The 12688-nt window shown below is 40.8% G+C and overlaps 1 protein-coding gene across 1 annotated transcript in view; it reads left to right on the forward strand.

The window, feature by feature from the left end:
* The window catches only part of crabp1a (cellular retinoic acid binding protein 1a), a 30932-nt gene extending 24333 nt beyond the window's left edge, over nucleotides 1–6599 (forward strand). The window contains exon 4 of the mRNA XM_080760681.1: nucleotides 5805–6599. Coding sequence (XP_080616807.1) covers nucleotides 5805–5855 — 51 coding nt within the window. The 3' untranslated portion in view covers nucleotides 5856–6599. The remainder of the gene's footprint in view (nucleotides 1–5804) is intronic.
* The last annotated feature ends 6089 nt before the right edge of the window (nucleotides 6600–12688 follow it).

The raw sequence follows: 12688 nt of genomic DNA on the forward strand, positions 1-12688 counted from the left end.
TATTTCTTTTTACAGCAAGCTTCCATGGCAACATAAACACAGGCAGAGCAGTGGTCTGTTATTACGAAACATCAGACCACTGCTAATTTCGGATTTCAGCTATTAATATAGTGAACCAACTTCTATCAAACTACAGATTCAATTTATCCATTAGTAACTTTGTGAGTGCACAATTGGAACCAAAAATGGACCCATCCATTTAGTTCCATTTGTTCTTTTGGTTTTCTTTAGCACGCTGTGACTAAACTCTCTTCAAAATGCCTTCTGCAAACACTTGAGGACTTGAACAGGGAGCCAGTGTTGTCAGAGCGGGGACATCCAGTGTTGTCAGAGCGGAGACATGGTTAATAGACTGAGACAGGGAGAGGAGGACAGAGCCACAGAGGAGAAGTTCATCCATAAAGGAAATGAGAAGGCCCTTCTCCCGGGGAGAGCCGTCTTTCATCACTCCCCACAGAGCAGAGAGAAAGGAGAGCAGCGGGAGCTGCTACCTCCTGTCCTTAATGCTCCTAATGTCCTTTTCAATCATCTCCTCCATCTTGTAAAGCCTTATAAACATGCATGAGACGGATTAGCCACCATGCAGAGCACAGAGCTCTGTTTGATCAAGTCAAGTTCAACTTTATTTGCACAGCAGCTTCCAATGCGGTCATGTTTCACAGCAAGCTGCGATCTGTGTATGGAACGTAAGGAGAAAGTACACAAATTGTGCATATTTCCGTACAAATAAAGTTATGTAGAATAATAATAATAATAAAACTTTATTTGTCTAACACCTTTCATGACATGAAATGCAGCTCAAAGTGCTTTACAGAGCAATAGAGAAAATAAATAAAAGAAAAGCAAGGCATAAACATTAAAAAACAAGAGCAGTAATGCAATACAGTGAGGACATGAATAACAAAAAAGAAAGAAAGATCATTTAAAAGCAAGGGTGTAGAAGTGGGACTTGAGCTGTGCTTTAAATCATGATGTTGCTTTATCAGTGGTGTCAAGTAATTTTATTTACTCAAGTACTGTCCTCTACCTCTCAGCGGCAAATTAATTTATTTTACTCAAATTATTTGAAAACTTTACTTTGTAGATTTGGAATATCATTACAAAGCATACATTATCCAATTAAGCACTATTTGCCATTTGAAAACAAAAGTGAGCTTGTAGATCTGCTATTTTCACAAGATATTTATATACTGTTTGAAAACTTGTGCATTGGGACATTCTGCACGATGCTATTTTCAAATGGCCGACGTATAGGCTCATTTTGATGCTATATTAACTCATCTTTTGATGGGGACCCGCTAGAACCCTCTCAAGGGCCCCTGAGGGTCCCCCGGACGCCACTTTGAGCACCACTGCAGTACACACACTCTACACAGAGAATGCCTTCTTAGAAACTCCCTGACCTCAATCCTCCTCCTCTCTGAACTCATCCCTTCTCTCCCACGCTCTGCGGCGCTATCAAAGAGCTAATGTCCAACAAAACCAACAGAAAGACAAAGGCAACCCTTCGTCTGTGGATTTAGAGAATAAATACATGGTCCTGGGAGGGCGAATTATGTGATAGTCGCAGGATGTTTGTGTAACACCCTAGTTTCTTCAGGCAGGACTCGGCAAGGCGAGTCATCAGATGTGCAACATATGCACAGGATTAAAGAAATAAAAGTTCAGAAAGTTTAGTTGTTTAACCCATTTAGGCCTGAACATTTAAAAAAAAAATCGAAATCCTGACAGTTTTCTCATTTTTCTGAAATACCTATGTTTCTGTATCAGTGGTGCTCAATATTTCTAGTCTAGGACCCCAAAAATTATATGTAATATGCCTCCGCCCCCCCATGCAAATATGTTGTTCCAGGGACCTCCCCAGAAGCAAAGATTTTAGTTAAAATGTTCACTCTGTAATAATATATATTCAAAGATTTGAGGCACATTTTCACTACTTTTCAAAAATAGCAGACCTACAAGCTCATAGCGCGCCACTCTGTGGTGCGCTATGAGCTTGTAGATCTGCTATTTTTCAATTACTAACCCTAAAACACAAAAAGGGGTTCCCGCCCAAAATTGTTTAAAATTTTATTTTTTTAATTTGAAATCAAAAGCACATGTAATCACAGCAAAGAATATCCTCAAGGATATTATGACCTTAGTTAGTTGTAACCCCCTACCTACCTAGCACGCAGTTTGTCAAAGCAACCAAGCTTATATTTACCATTTGTGTCTATAGGTTGGGTACATGATTTCAGTAGCTTGCAAACTGAAATGATAAAACTGCTGTGAGTGCTGCTCTGTGCGTCCATGTGCTACAGACATGATGAGCTCTCACTCTGAGCTATATTTGAGATGCAACAATTCTGCTATACTGAGCTCATTGTTTTCTCAAGAGAAAAAATGTTGAAGAAAACAATGAGAAACATACATTTGAGATGCAACAATGCTGCTACATTGAGCAACATTTAAGCCATTTTTGAGATCTCCTGTATGGCTCATCAGAGGTTCCATCTGAGACATACTGAGTCTATTTCTCAGGAGAAAACGACGAGAAACAGGAGCCATAAGCTGATATCACATTGATGGCTTAAGAAATAAATGAGCCAGAGATGAGATCTCAAACTTGGATTATGGTTTCCTCTACTGTACGTCCCTTGGTAACTTTAGCAGACATACTGTAGGATTATGGTTTCCTCTACTGTACGTCCCTCTGTAACTTTAGCAGACATACTGTAGGATTATGGTTTCCTCTACTGTACGTCCCTCGGTAACTTTAGCAGACATACTGTAGGATTATGGTTTCCTCTACGTCCCTCTGTAACTTTAGCAGACATACTGTAGGATTATGGTTTCCTCTACGTCCCTCGGTAACTTTAGCAGACATACTGTAGGATTATGGTTTCCTCTACGTCCCTCGGTAACTTTAGCAGACATACTGTAGGATCAAATCTTGCCAGTGTTAGTCTCCCTTCTGCCATCCACATGAACTAAACGTATCAACATGAAGTAAACCCAGAAGACAAAGATTAGACCACCCTCTTCCTAAGAATGGAGAGGCTCTTTCTATCTGAGAGGACCTACAGTACTGACGGAGGGTGATAAAAGCAGCTGGGTGTGATGTGGTCTGCAGGGAGGAGGACATCTAATGGAAGTTGTGCATGGGGACCAGAGGTTGTTGAGACAGTATATAACCACCAATGTCTTCACTGGTGCAGAACAGAAATACTATTCCTGTTTCACTGTATGTCAATTAAAACTGACTTGTTGTTCTCCTCTCTCCTCTCCTCATCTGACTCACACGTAACAATATTATACATTATTTTAAATGTTGGATCGAGAAATCATCTTAGCTTCCCTTCCCAAGATAACACAACATATTTGCATAAGTCCATGATTACAAATAAGTGATATCACTGCATAAACCCAATACAGCTAATATTAGTAGGGGTGTTCTGATCGTCCACGATATAAATCAGACGATTTTCACTCCAAATCACTTAAGCGGTGATCAGCCAAATTTTGCGATTGCAAAATTCATTCATTATTTTTGACTGTCAAATTCAAAATGTGTCACTTAGCATTATGTCTTATATAATATAATGACGCATATACTGTAGCAGCTGATATTGAATAATATTTGAAGGTCCTAATCAAGAGATGAATGTGTGTTGAACAATGGTCAACTATTGAATTGTGTTTATGGCACTGAACACTGAATGAAAATTGTATTTCTATTTGCCATTTGGCTTTGTAATCAAAACGTATACTGTATGACAAATAACTTAAATACCAGTAAGTATACAAAGAAATTACTGATCATTTTTAACTTTATTCTTTTTTTAAATAGCTGAAATAGCAGATCTCAGCTTACGTTAGCCTGTAGATCTGCTATTCCTATGATTGCGATTATCAACTATTGTGTAGGCTAATAATTGTGACAGCTGGGCCTATGTAGTAGCAAATAGTTTAAGCATTTAAGTGGTTTCGGCATTGGCAGATCCTGAGGAAAATAATTGGTGATCGGTATCAGCCTCAAAAATCCTGATCGGAGCACAAACAAACCCACAATAACAGTTCATACACGTCAGTTTGACTACAATATAGGGCAGAATCAACTTAATCCAGTTTATAGTATTCAAGAAAAAACAGACATGAGTCATCGCTGCGCCCAGACAGCCTCAGTCCAACAGGACAAAAGCAGCAGAATGACATGCTTGATTCAAGCATCTATCCATTTATGGAGGAAAGCATCATATCCAACAGAACAATACACCGAGATTTAGCTCCGCGTCAGAGAGACGGACATACAATCATAAATCCAATGCTTTGATTGTTTTTGGCAGTTTGCACTGTAAGTGGGGCACATTTCCATAAGGATTAGCACGCTCCATTTAATTGGTTTATATCGAAAACACTTTGAGGCAAAGTCTAGCAATTTTCCATGGCCACATCAGACACCATTTTAAAAAAAGGAAAAAATTCTGGCACATCAGAGAATTGGATTCAGACAACTCATCGTTTGCATATTCAGATTTGGATTGGACGAACAAACCAGTTCTTACGGCAGCTTGCTTGTGGTTTCATCATAACATTTTTAATGTGACCCAGAGTGATTAGCATAATGAAGAGTGTATGTAGCGGAAAGACGTAGTAGTAGTTTGTTATTTATAGCCTAACCCTACTTAGTTACTTTTCTTTCTGTGAGGTCAAGTTTCTAGTATGTGAGCCCCCACCACCCCATCTTGTTTTTTTGAGGGGCGCTAGCCCCTCCTATGTTCAGCAGCTTTTGGTGTGTGTGCACAAACGTTGTCCTACACAAACATTACAATGCCATTGACAATGAAAGGACAATTTTGAGTTGTGTAACACAAACATTGATGACGAAGGTGAGGACGCAAATTGTGATTGGCCGGAATGAGATGATGTACGATGATAAGAGTGCCCCACACTTCACACGGGTGTGATTTGTTTTATAATAATAATAATAATCAAGAACTACAGAGTTGCTATAGCAACCTGTCCATTCTAGTACTGGTCACAAGCCATATAAATTAAGTTATAGCACTTATTATACACTGGAAACTAATTGTGCTTCACAGAAAATAACTGAACAGTGAAGGATAGTAGAATCTGGTGAGAAGATAAATACATCTTGTATCTTTAATGTACATTAAACGAAACAAATAAATTATCAGATTAACCCGGAACTGTAATTCAAGCCGGTCATCTTTGTGGTGTCTCCTGTCAGAATAAAATATATAACCCACTTGAAAATGTATTTTCTTTTTACTAAAGCTGAACAAACTCCAAGTCCTAGACAGTCTAATCAATACCAATTTTTTTTCTCTGCATTAGATGATGTTGAAATTATTTTCTTGGGTTAGGTTTACCATATAGATTCAAAAAGGCTAAGGTGAATTCGTTACTGGATATTTGGTGTACACAATGTATTTCTTTGACTTTGCTCTTAATCAAAATTCAAGTCAGATCCTCCTGTGTCTATAAGTGAGAAATGATCTTTGACACTATCGGCACTAACGTCTCAATAAAAGAGCAGGGTGACAAAATACAACTACCCCAATTGTATAAGTTATATTGTATTAACATCCTCGGTACATAAATATGTAAATCCTTCCCCCTAAGATACAGTACGTCATGATGAAAACTGGAGAGAATATTTGTTTCTTGTTCACGCTGAGAAACTACAGATTGGACAAAATTATACATTTTATTCATGCCAAAAACATGGAGGCTTTAAAACACACAATCGTACAATGGTACCAAATAAACATATTCAAATGTTCCTTTGTCTCCTCCAGACTTTTGGTGCTGATGATGTGGTGTGTACGCGGATCTACATCCGGGAATGAACCATCATCGTCATCAGGTCAAGACACACAAACACAGGACAAACCGAAAACTCCAGATGGTTACTTTTTCGGACCCAACAACACATACTATTAAAATTCTGTGTAACGTTCCAGCAAAAGCCCTGCCTATTATGCTCTTCCAGCGACATACCCTACTGCAGAGGTTCTCAAACCATTTTTTTTGTCTCACGTCACCCCTGTAAATAACATTTTCATCCAAGGCAGCCCTGAATTACGCTACGTAATTATGTAAATCTTTCCCCCTAAAACACAGTATGTGTCATGAGGAAAACTTGAGCGAGTATAGTTTCCATTACAACAGATTTAAAATAACTTCATACTTAGTTGACATTTAAGTTAGTTGTGACGCGTTGTGAGCTTGTAGATCGGCTATTCTTTGACGAGGAGGTTTGGTGGTCGGTCTTACTTAAGTATAGCAGGGTTTAAGTGGTTAAACTGAAGTGACATTGTTCAATTCCAAATATTATCAAAGTATTCTGCTACACCCCTGGACTTGCGTCACGGCACCCACTTTGAGAACCCCTGCCGTACTGTCCTATGTTCTTGTGGCGTTGTGTTCAGTAGCCTCTACAGTATGTGTGCTTTCTGGATGCTCAGTGTTCATATCTAGCAAACCCTGGTGTTGATTGTGTTCTATAGTTAGAAGTGAGATTGTGAGAAGGTGTTGATTAGACAACCATGCTCAAAGACATGCAGACAACAATAAAAAAAAAGAAAGGAAAATGTTTGTCTTGGAATTTCTTTGGACTCTTCTTTGTCTTTGTTAATCATTGTAATCCCTATTTTCAAGAGATTTCAACAGTTTTAACATTTTTTTTAATATTCTCTCATGCCCGAACCACTGCGAACCAGGGACATGTTTACAAATACATTTAAAAAAAACATTTCCTATAACCGCTATGTTTCTATGTCAGTGGTTCTCAAACTATTTAATATCAAGGACCCCAAAAATTATATGTAATTGGCCACGGACCTCTATCTGAAAAGATGTTGTTCCAGGGAAGCAAAGATATGAGTTAAAAATGTTCACTGTGAAAGAATATACATGTATTCAAAGATTTGCGCCTCATTTTCACGATTTAAAAATAAATAGCAGATCTACAAGCTCGTAGCCACGCTATGAGCTTGTAAATCTGCTATTTTTCAATAGCTAAAGTATAACGATCCTTAAAACACCAAAAGGGGTTTCCGTCCTGAATGGGTTAATGACTCACAGCTATTAACACTAGTACATCAGACATCTCAAAACAAACCAAATTGTACCTTTTAATTGTGCGATTCGAAAACCCAGACAAGCCTTCCATCTATCTCCTTCCTTCCAGACGTTTTGTCGTTTCACTCCAGACACCCGAGGGAGACTCGTCTGTCTGTGATACAGTTCCCGAAGGCAAATGAGATTATACAGTGAATGGTGCAGAGAGATAAGAGAGGAGAACACACTGTAACAATACCACAGCACAAACACCAGAGTCAGGCCCAGCAGCACTCTGTGACTAATACCACACATTCACATTTACATGAGCACCCCATTCACTGAGAGAGGGAGAGAGAGAGGCAGAGAGCGGAAGGCATAAGAAGAGGGGAAGAAAAAGACAGATGCAGTGTTGATTTTGACCGCAATCATATTTCATTTATTTTTAGTCATATTTTAGTCATCTGAAATGTTTTGGTCTTAGTTGGACTAAATAACATAAGATATTGGTCTACTAAAATGTGTTTTTGGCGGGCCTTGATGGCGTAGTAATGGCTTGGTTGCATGCTGAAAACCGAGTAGATCTGCTATTTTCAGAGCGCAACACCCGAGCACAACCAAACATAACATGAAAGTTCTACTGGATCTTTTCTCCACTAGTCCCTATCCTAACATTTTAGTCTAGTATAGTGTCTAATATGACGAAATTGTTAGTATATTTAGTCATAGTTTTAGGTTTCATTTAGTTTTCGAACAAAGTATAGTCGAGGACCATTTTTTGATATACCGGTAGTTTTAGTCTACGAAATTAACACTGGACAGAAAAAGGAGTAGGCAGACAGATGGAAGATGGAAAAGTCAGAAAGAACAGAGCTATAGAGGCAAAAAGACAGTCCAATATGATTATTTTTGGGGGGTCACGGCCTGAAAAGGAGAAGCACTGCAGTACAGTGATAAAACTCACTGTCTTCATTCAGAACTATTTCCTATTGTACAAACCACATGCAGAGCATATTAACACTTTCTTGACTGAATCCATTATCAACCAGTGTCCCACAATCAAATATCCCAATACACCACCTCTATGTTTACACATCGATAGCACTTATAATGATGCTGATATCAGTTATGATAATGAACACGCATATAAATAATAGATCATCTATGCCAGTCCTGTTTCCAATTCATGTCTGGCATGAGTGCATACTAAACTAAACTAAACTGAAACCATATGTTTTTTCATCCTAGTTTGTTTGGCTGAGCTCTCAGAAAACAATCATACTGGTGACTTGTTGATTCCCCCAGATTTGATTAAAGATAAGATTCCTCCTGACGGGAAACTTGGGAGGAGAATATTTAGATTTTAAATCAAATATTTTGATCTTTTAAAATTTGGCCAATCTCCCCACCCCACACAACCCTGTCATGTATAGCCTAGAATGAAGCCATCCAGAGGTCATCATGACAATAAAACATTTTATTCTATGAGAAAAAAAAAGAAAGAAAAAAAGAACACATGCAAAACAGGCCCGAAATTAAGGCCCGGCCCTACCTGGGCCCTCATCAAACCCTGTACACTGAAGACACTGCCCCCGCTGCCACCCTTAGATCTCCATATATGGAGGTGACCTGTTCTGACATTCCATATTATGTTGATCTGACCACATCAAACTCTTTAAACTCAAGACACGCTCCATATATGGCCAGTACAGAAGATTCAAAGCTTTTATGTTCATGATTCACCAGGATCCTGGGTGGCTTGATTCTCGGCTTAAAATAATTGAATAATTGAAATAATTGATATTTTTTATGGGACAAATGCATGGCCTATTTTCGAGTGGAACCACAAAATGGCAGCCTGCACGGCTATGCCCTGTAGTCCATGTCACTGCCAACCGTGTTGGTCCATAGTAGCCTGGCATTAGCCAGAGGGCTAACGTGGATAAGGATTCACAGGGGAAAGCAGAAATAATTTTCTGATTTCTCATACTCTATCCTAGCTAATGAGTGTAAAATCTGCATATGTTTAGATGCCTGTGACAGCGTGTCAGCAGTTCAGACAATGCTGCTCCGCAGCTCGAAGACAGAAAAAAATGCGTACGCCAGTTGAGGAGCAAACGTGGATTTTGAACGTTGTCACGTTCAATTTCAAGCTTTGGCGGAAATGGTAAATGTCAAAAATGTCGGCAATTTCGGCGTGCACCCATATTTTGGCGTACGCACGGTTGATAAATGAGGGCCTAGGTGTGTAGTAGGTACCACCTGTCTCCTCTGATACACTCATGGATATGTCACCCACTTATTTTCACCTGACAGTGGGAGTCACTGTCACTGGGAAGGCCGTAACGCAGGTGGAGCAAAACGGTGTCCCTCCCAGTTTCTCTCCATGCTGAACCTGTAGGAGTTGCTAGGAGAACGACAGAGAACACTCCCTGCTGGCTTCCCAACCCGTGGAAATACCCAGTTGTGTTTGACATGTGTTTGGCACTGCAGAGGAATCGTACCCCACTCTATGGAGGTGGGCAGGAACTTTACCCCTACGTCACTTCACCTGCATGCAGGACATTTTTTGGATCATCTTTAACTCACATTTTACCAAATAATTTGGTGTTTGCATGAGTTTCTTCTGTTCCAAGCCTTGTTGGAAAACCATACAGGTTCCGATCAACAGCGAGGTGCCTTTTTGAGCCAAGTAATGCAACAAGTAACGTACGGTATGACTGTACAAATCTTCCTAATAGAGGGCCATTGCTGAGCAGGTGCACACCACACGCAGTATGCGCACGCACGCCCATACACACACACACACACACACACACACACACACACAGTCACATGGGAGAGGGTTGGGAGATCGGTTACACCCTAAACGCTGGTCAGAGGGCCTTGGCACCAGAAGCCGTCCTCTCGTCCCCAGCGTCGACGGCAGGGCAGAGGGATGCCATGACATCAAAACAAAAAGCCAATCTGTCTCTGTCCTCCACGGCTGCCAGGGGAATAGAAAGGCTTCGTCTTTCCTACACCCGGCCTCATGAAAGAACAACCAACCAACACAACAGCATGGCGGTGTGGAGGGCCGCCATTCTTCAACGTCAAGAGGTTGCCGGTACAAGTAACATCCCCCCACCCCCACCCCGACCCCCCACCAAAACCTCTTTCCCTCTACCCCCACTCTCTGCTTTTTGACCTGGTATCCGCCTGAATGAATGAGTTTCCTCCTGAGTGCACCTCAATGCTCTGGGCCGGGCGGGGAGTGTGTGTGTGTGTGTGTGTGTGTGTGTGTGTGTGTGTGTGTGTGTGTGTGTGTGTGTGTGTGTGTGTGTGTGTGTGTGTGTGTGTGTGGGGGGGGGGGGGCAGGGATTTGGCGAGGAGCCATGCTGTGATGTTAATTTAATGACGTAGCTTGTGCTACTTAGAGAAGCGATGCCAAACAGCTCAATAATGAAGGTATTGTTGCATTTTTTCACTTCCAGTCTGTTGAGAGCGGAAGGCGGGTGACGGGTGAGAGGCGGACAGGACGGAGGTGAGGTTGGGTGGCGGTGTGTGTGTGTGTGTGTGTGTGTGTGTGTGTGTGGTGGGCATCCATAACAGAGCAGTCTCTGTGAGTATGCACTTGAGTACAACGGTGCTTCTTAAATGTTTCCTGACGTTTCCCATCCCCTCAGAGAGACTTGTCCCAATGAGGCCTTTCCTTCTCTCCGGCCTATAAAGAAGGGTTTCAAGTACCTGGATGGGTTGGGTGGGGGGGGGGGGGGGGGGGTCGCGGGGGGAGGCTGCAAAGGGCTCACTGGGCTGGTGAATGCTGTTTGCATACAGTACGTTACCAGAATGACATGGTAACCATAGTAAAATCCTTATTCAACTCAGAGAGTATAGAGCTTTAGGCAAAAATATTTATTTTGCTGGCTATTTTCGGCGAAGAGATTTGATAAGGGAAAAAAGGAGCAGACAAAGCATAGAGCCTTGAGAGAGACTCGTGTCAGCTATACATAATTACTATGTCTGGGAAGAAGAGGGTCTCTGAGCAAGGCACTTAACCCCTAACCGTTTCCTCCGTGCTCACTCGGTGAAGCTGAAAATTGATTTTACGCTGTGTAATTGTGCATGGTTAAATTAACTCTGAGGATTTCACTGTGTGTACAGTGACACATTTTCCTGTCAAGCTCAAGCATAAAAACACATGCATAATAAGTAACAGAAAGTAGGGAAATACCCGTCCCATATCTCTCATGTAGCGCTGAACACACTCTGGCCTCTGGAACCAAACACACCCCTTAGTGATGTGCTTGGAATTCTGCCTCGGAAGAGAACTTTCCAATAGAATTTAGGATGTGCTGTCCCAGTTATTCAGTATATTAGATAGGTTTGACACCCCCCTAATGTGTGTGCATTTAGCTTTGATGTGTAATCAGGAGCCAATTGTGCAGCCAATTGAGGTTCAGTCATTTCAGGTGTGCAGGACAGCAGAAGTCAGTTGTTCTCCAGCAGCCTAGGAGCAAACACACACACAGAAGCTGCTACTGTCATTCTTTGTTTTTGGCTTGAAACCATCTCTTGTAAGTTTGTTTGTGTACAATTGCCTTGACTCATGTCTTGTAAGCTTAATCTGAGAGTTGTTTTGTTGTATTACATGGGATGCTTAATATGTTTAATGATTGATTGCTTGCCTTAAATTATGTGAGGTAGAGTGTTAATGTTTTATTAAATTACAAACTACTGAATGCTTAGCCTAGCATGTGCTAGGTGATCTTATGTTATTGAGCTGATTGTGTATTTTATGTTTTCTATTTTTACAGTTTCACTCGTTGTTTATGAAAGTTGACCACCAGCACCACCGGCATCAATAAAGGCAAACTGAGATGAATCCTGACTTTTATTGGACTGAGTTTGGCTGGCTGTTGATTTGTGTCACCGACGACACCCTGAGAACAGTACATAGGATAATACTGTACGTATCAGAAACTAAACTCTTTATAGCAAAGAAAATATTGTTTATCCTTATCCCTGTTTTTTTTATGGGGCTTTTTACTAGGCCAGTATTGATTGTGAAGTGAATGAAGTCAGACAGGAAACGGGAAGAGAGAGATACGGAGTGACACGCAGCAAGGCCCATCGGGCTCGGGAATCTGAGATCAGATTCTAAAAATGTCTTCTAAATTCTGACAGTTTTCTGAAAAAGCTATGTTTCTATGTCAGTCGTTCTTAGATTTTTCTAAAATAGCAGACCTACAAGCTCGTAGCGCGGCACTCGGTGCCGTGCTATGAGCTTGTAGATCTGCTATTTTTCAATAGCTAAAGCAGTGATACTCAACCTCAGGCCCGCGGGCCACATCAGGCCCGCGGGACCATTATGACTGGCCCACCAATGAAAATCGAAAAAAAAGAAGAAAAAAAAATCTGGAAAATGAAATAAAAATAAATAAATCTGAATGAAGTTCTTTAATTACATTATTATAAGTAATACTATTAGAGTTGTACTATTACTCGAACGAAAATAAAAGCTTGGGGGGGGGGGGGGGGGGGGGGAGATGCAATGCAAATGAAAGACATATACTGTGTATCCCTATTCCCTGACATAATTTTATAGCTAAACGGACAGAATTCTATTTTATTTGAATGA

This window comes from Protomyctophum bolini, assembly GCF_963924005.1.
Source record: "Protomyctophum bolini genome assembly, chromosome: 4".
NCBI lineage: Eukaryota > Metazoa > Chordata > Actinopteri > Myctophiformes > Myctophidae > Protomyctophum > Protomyctophum bolini.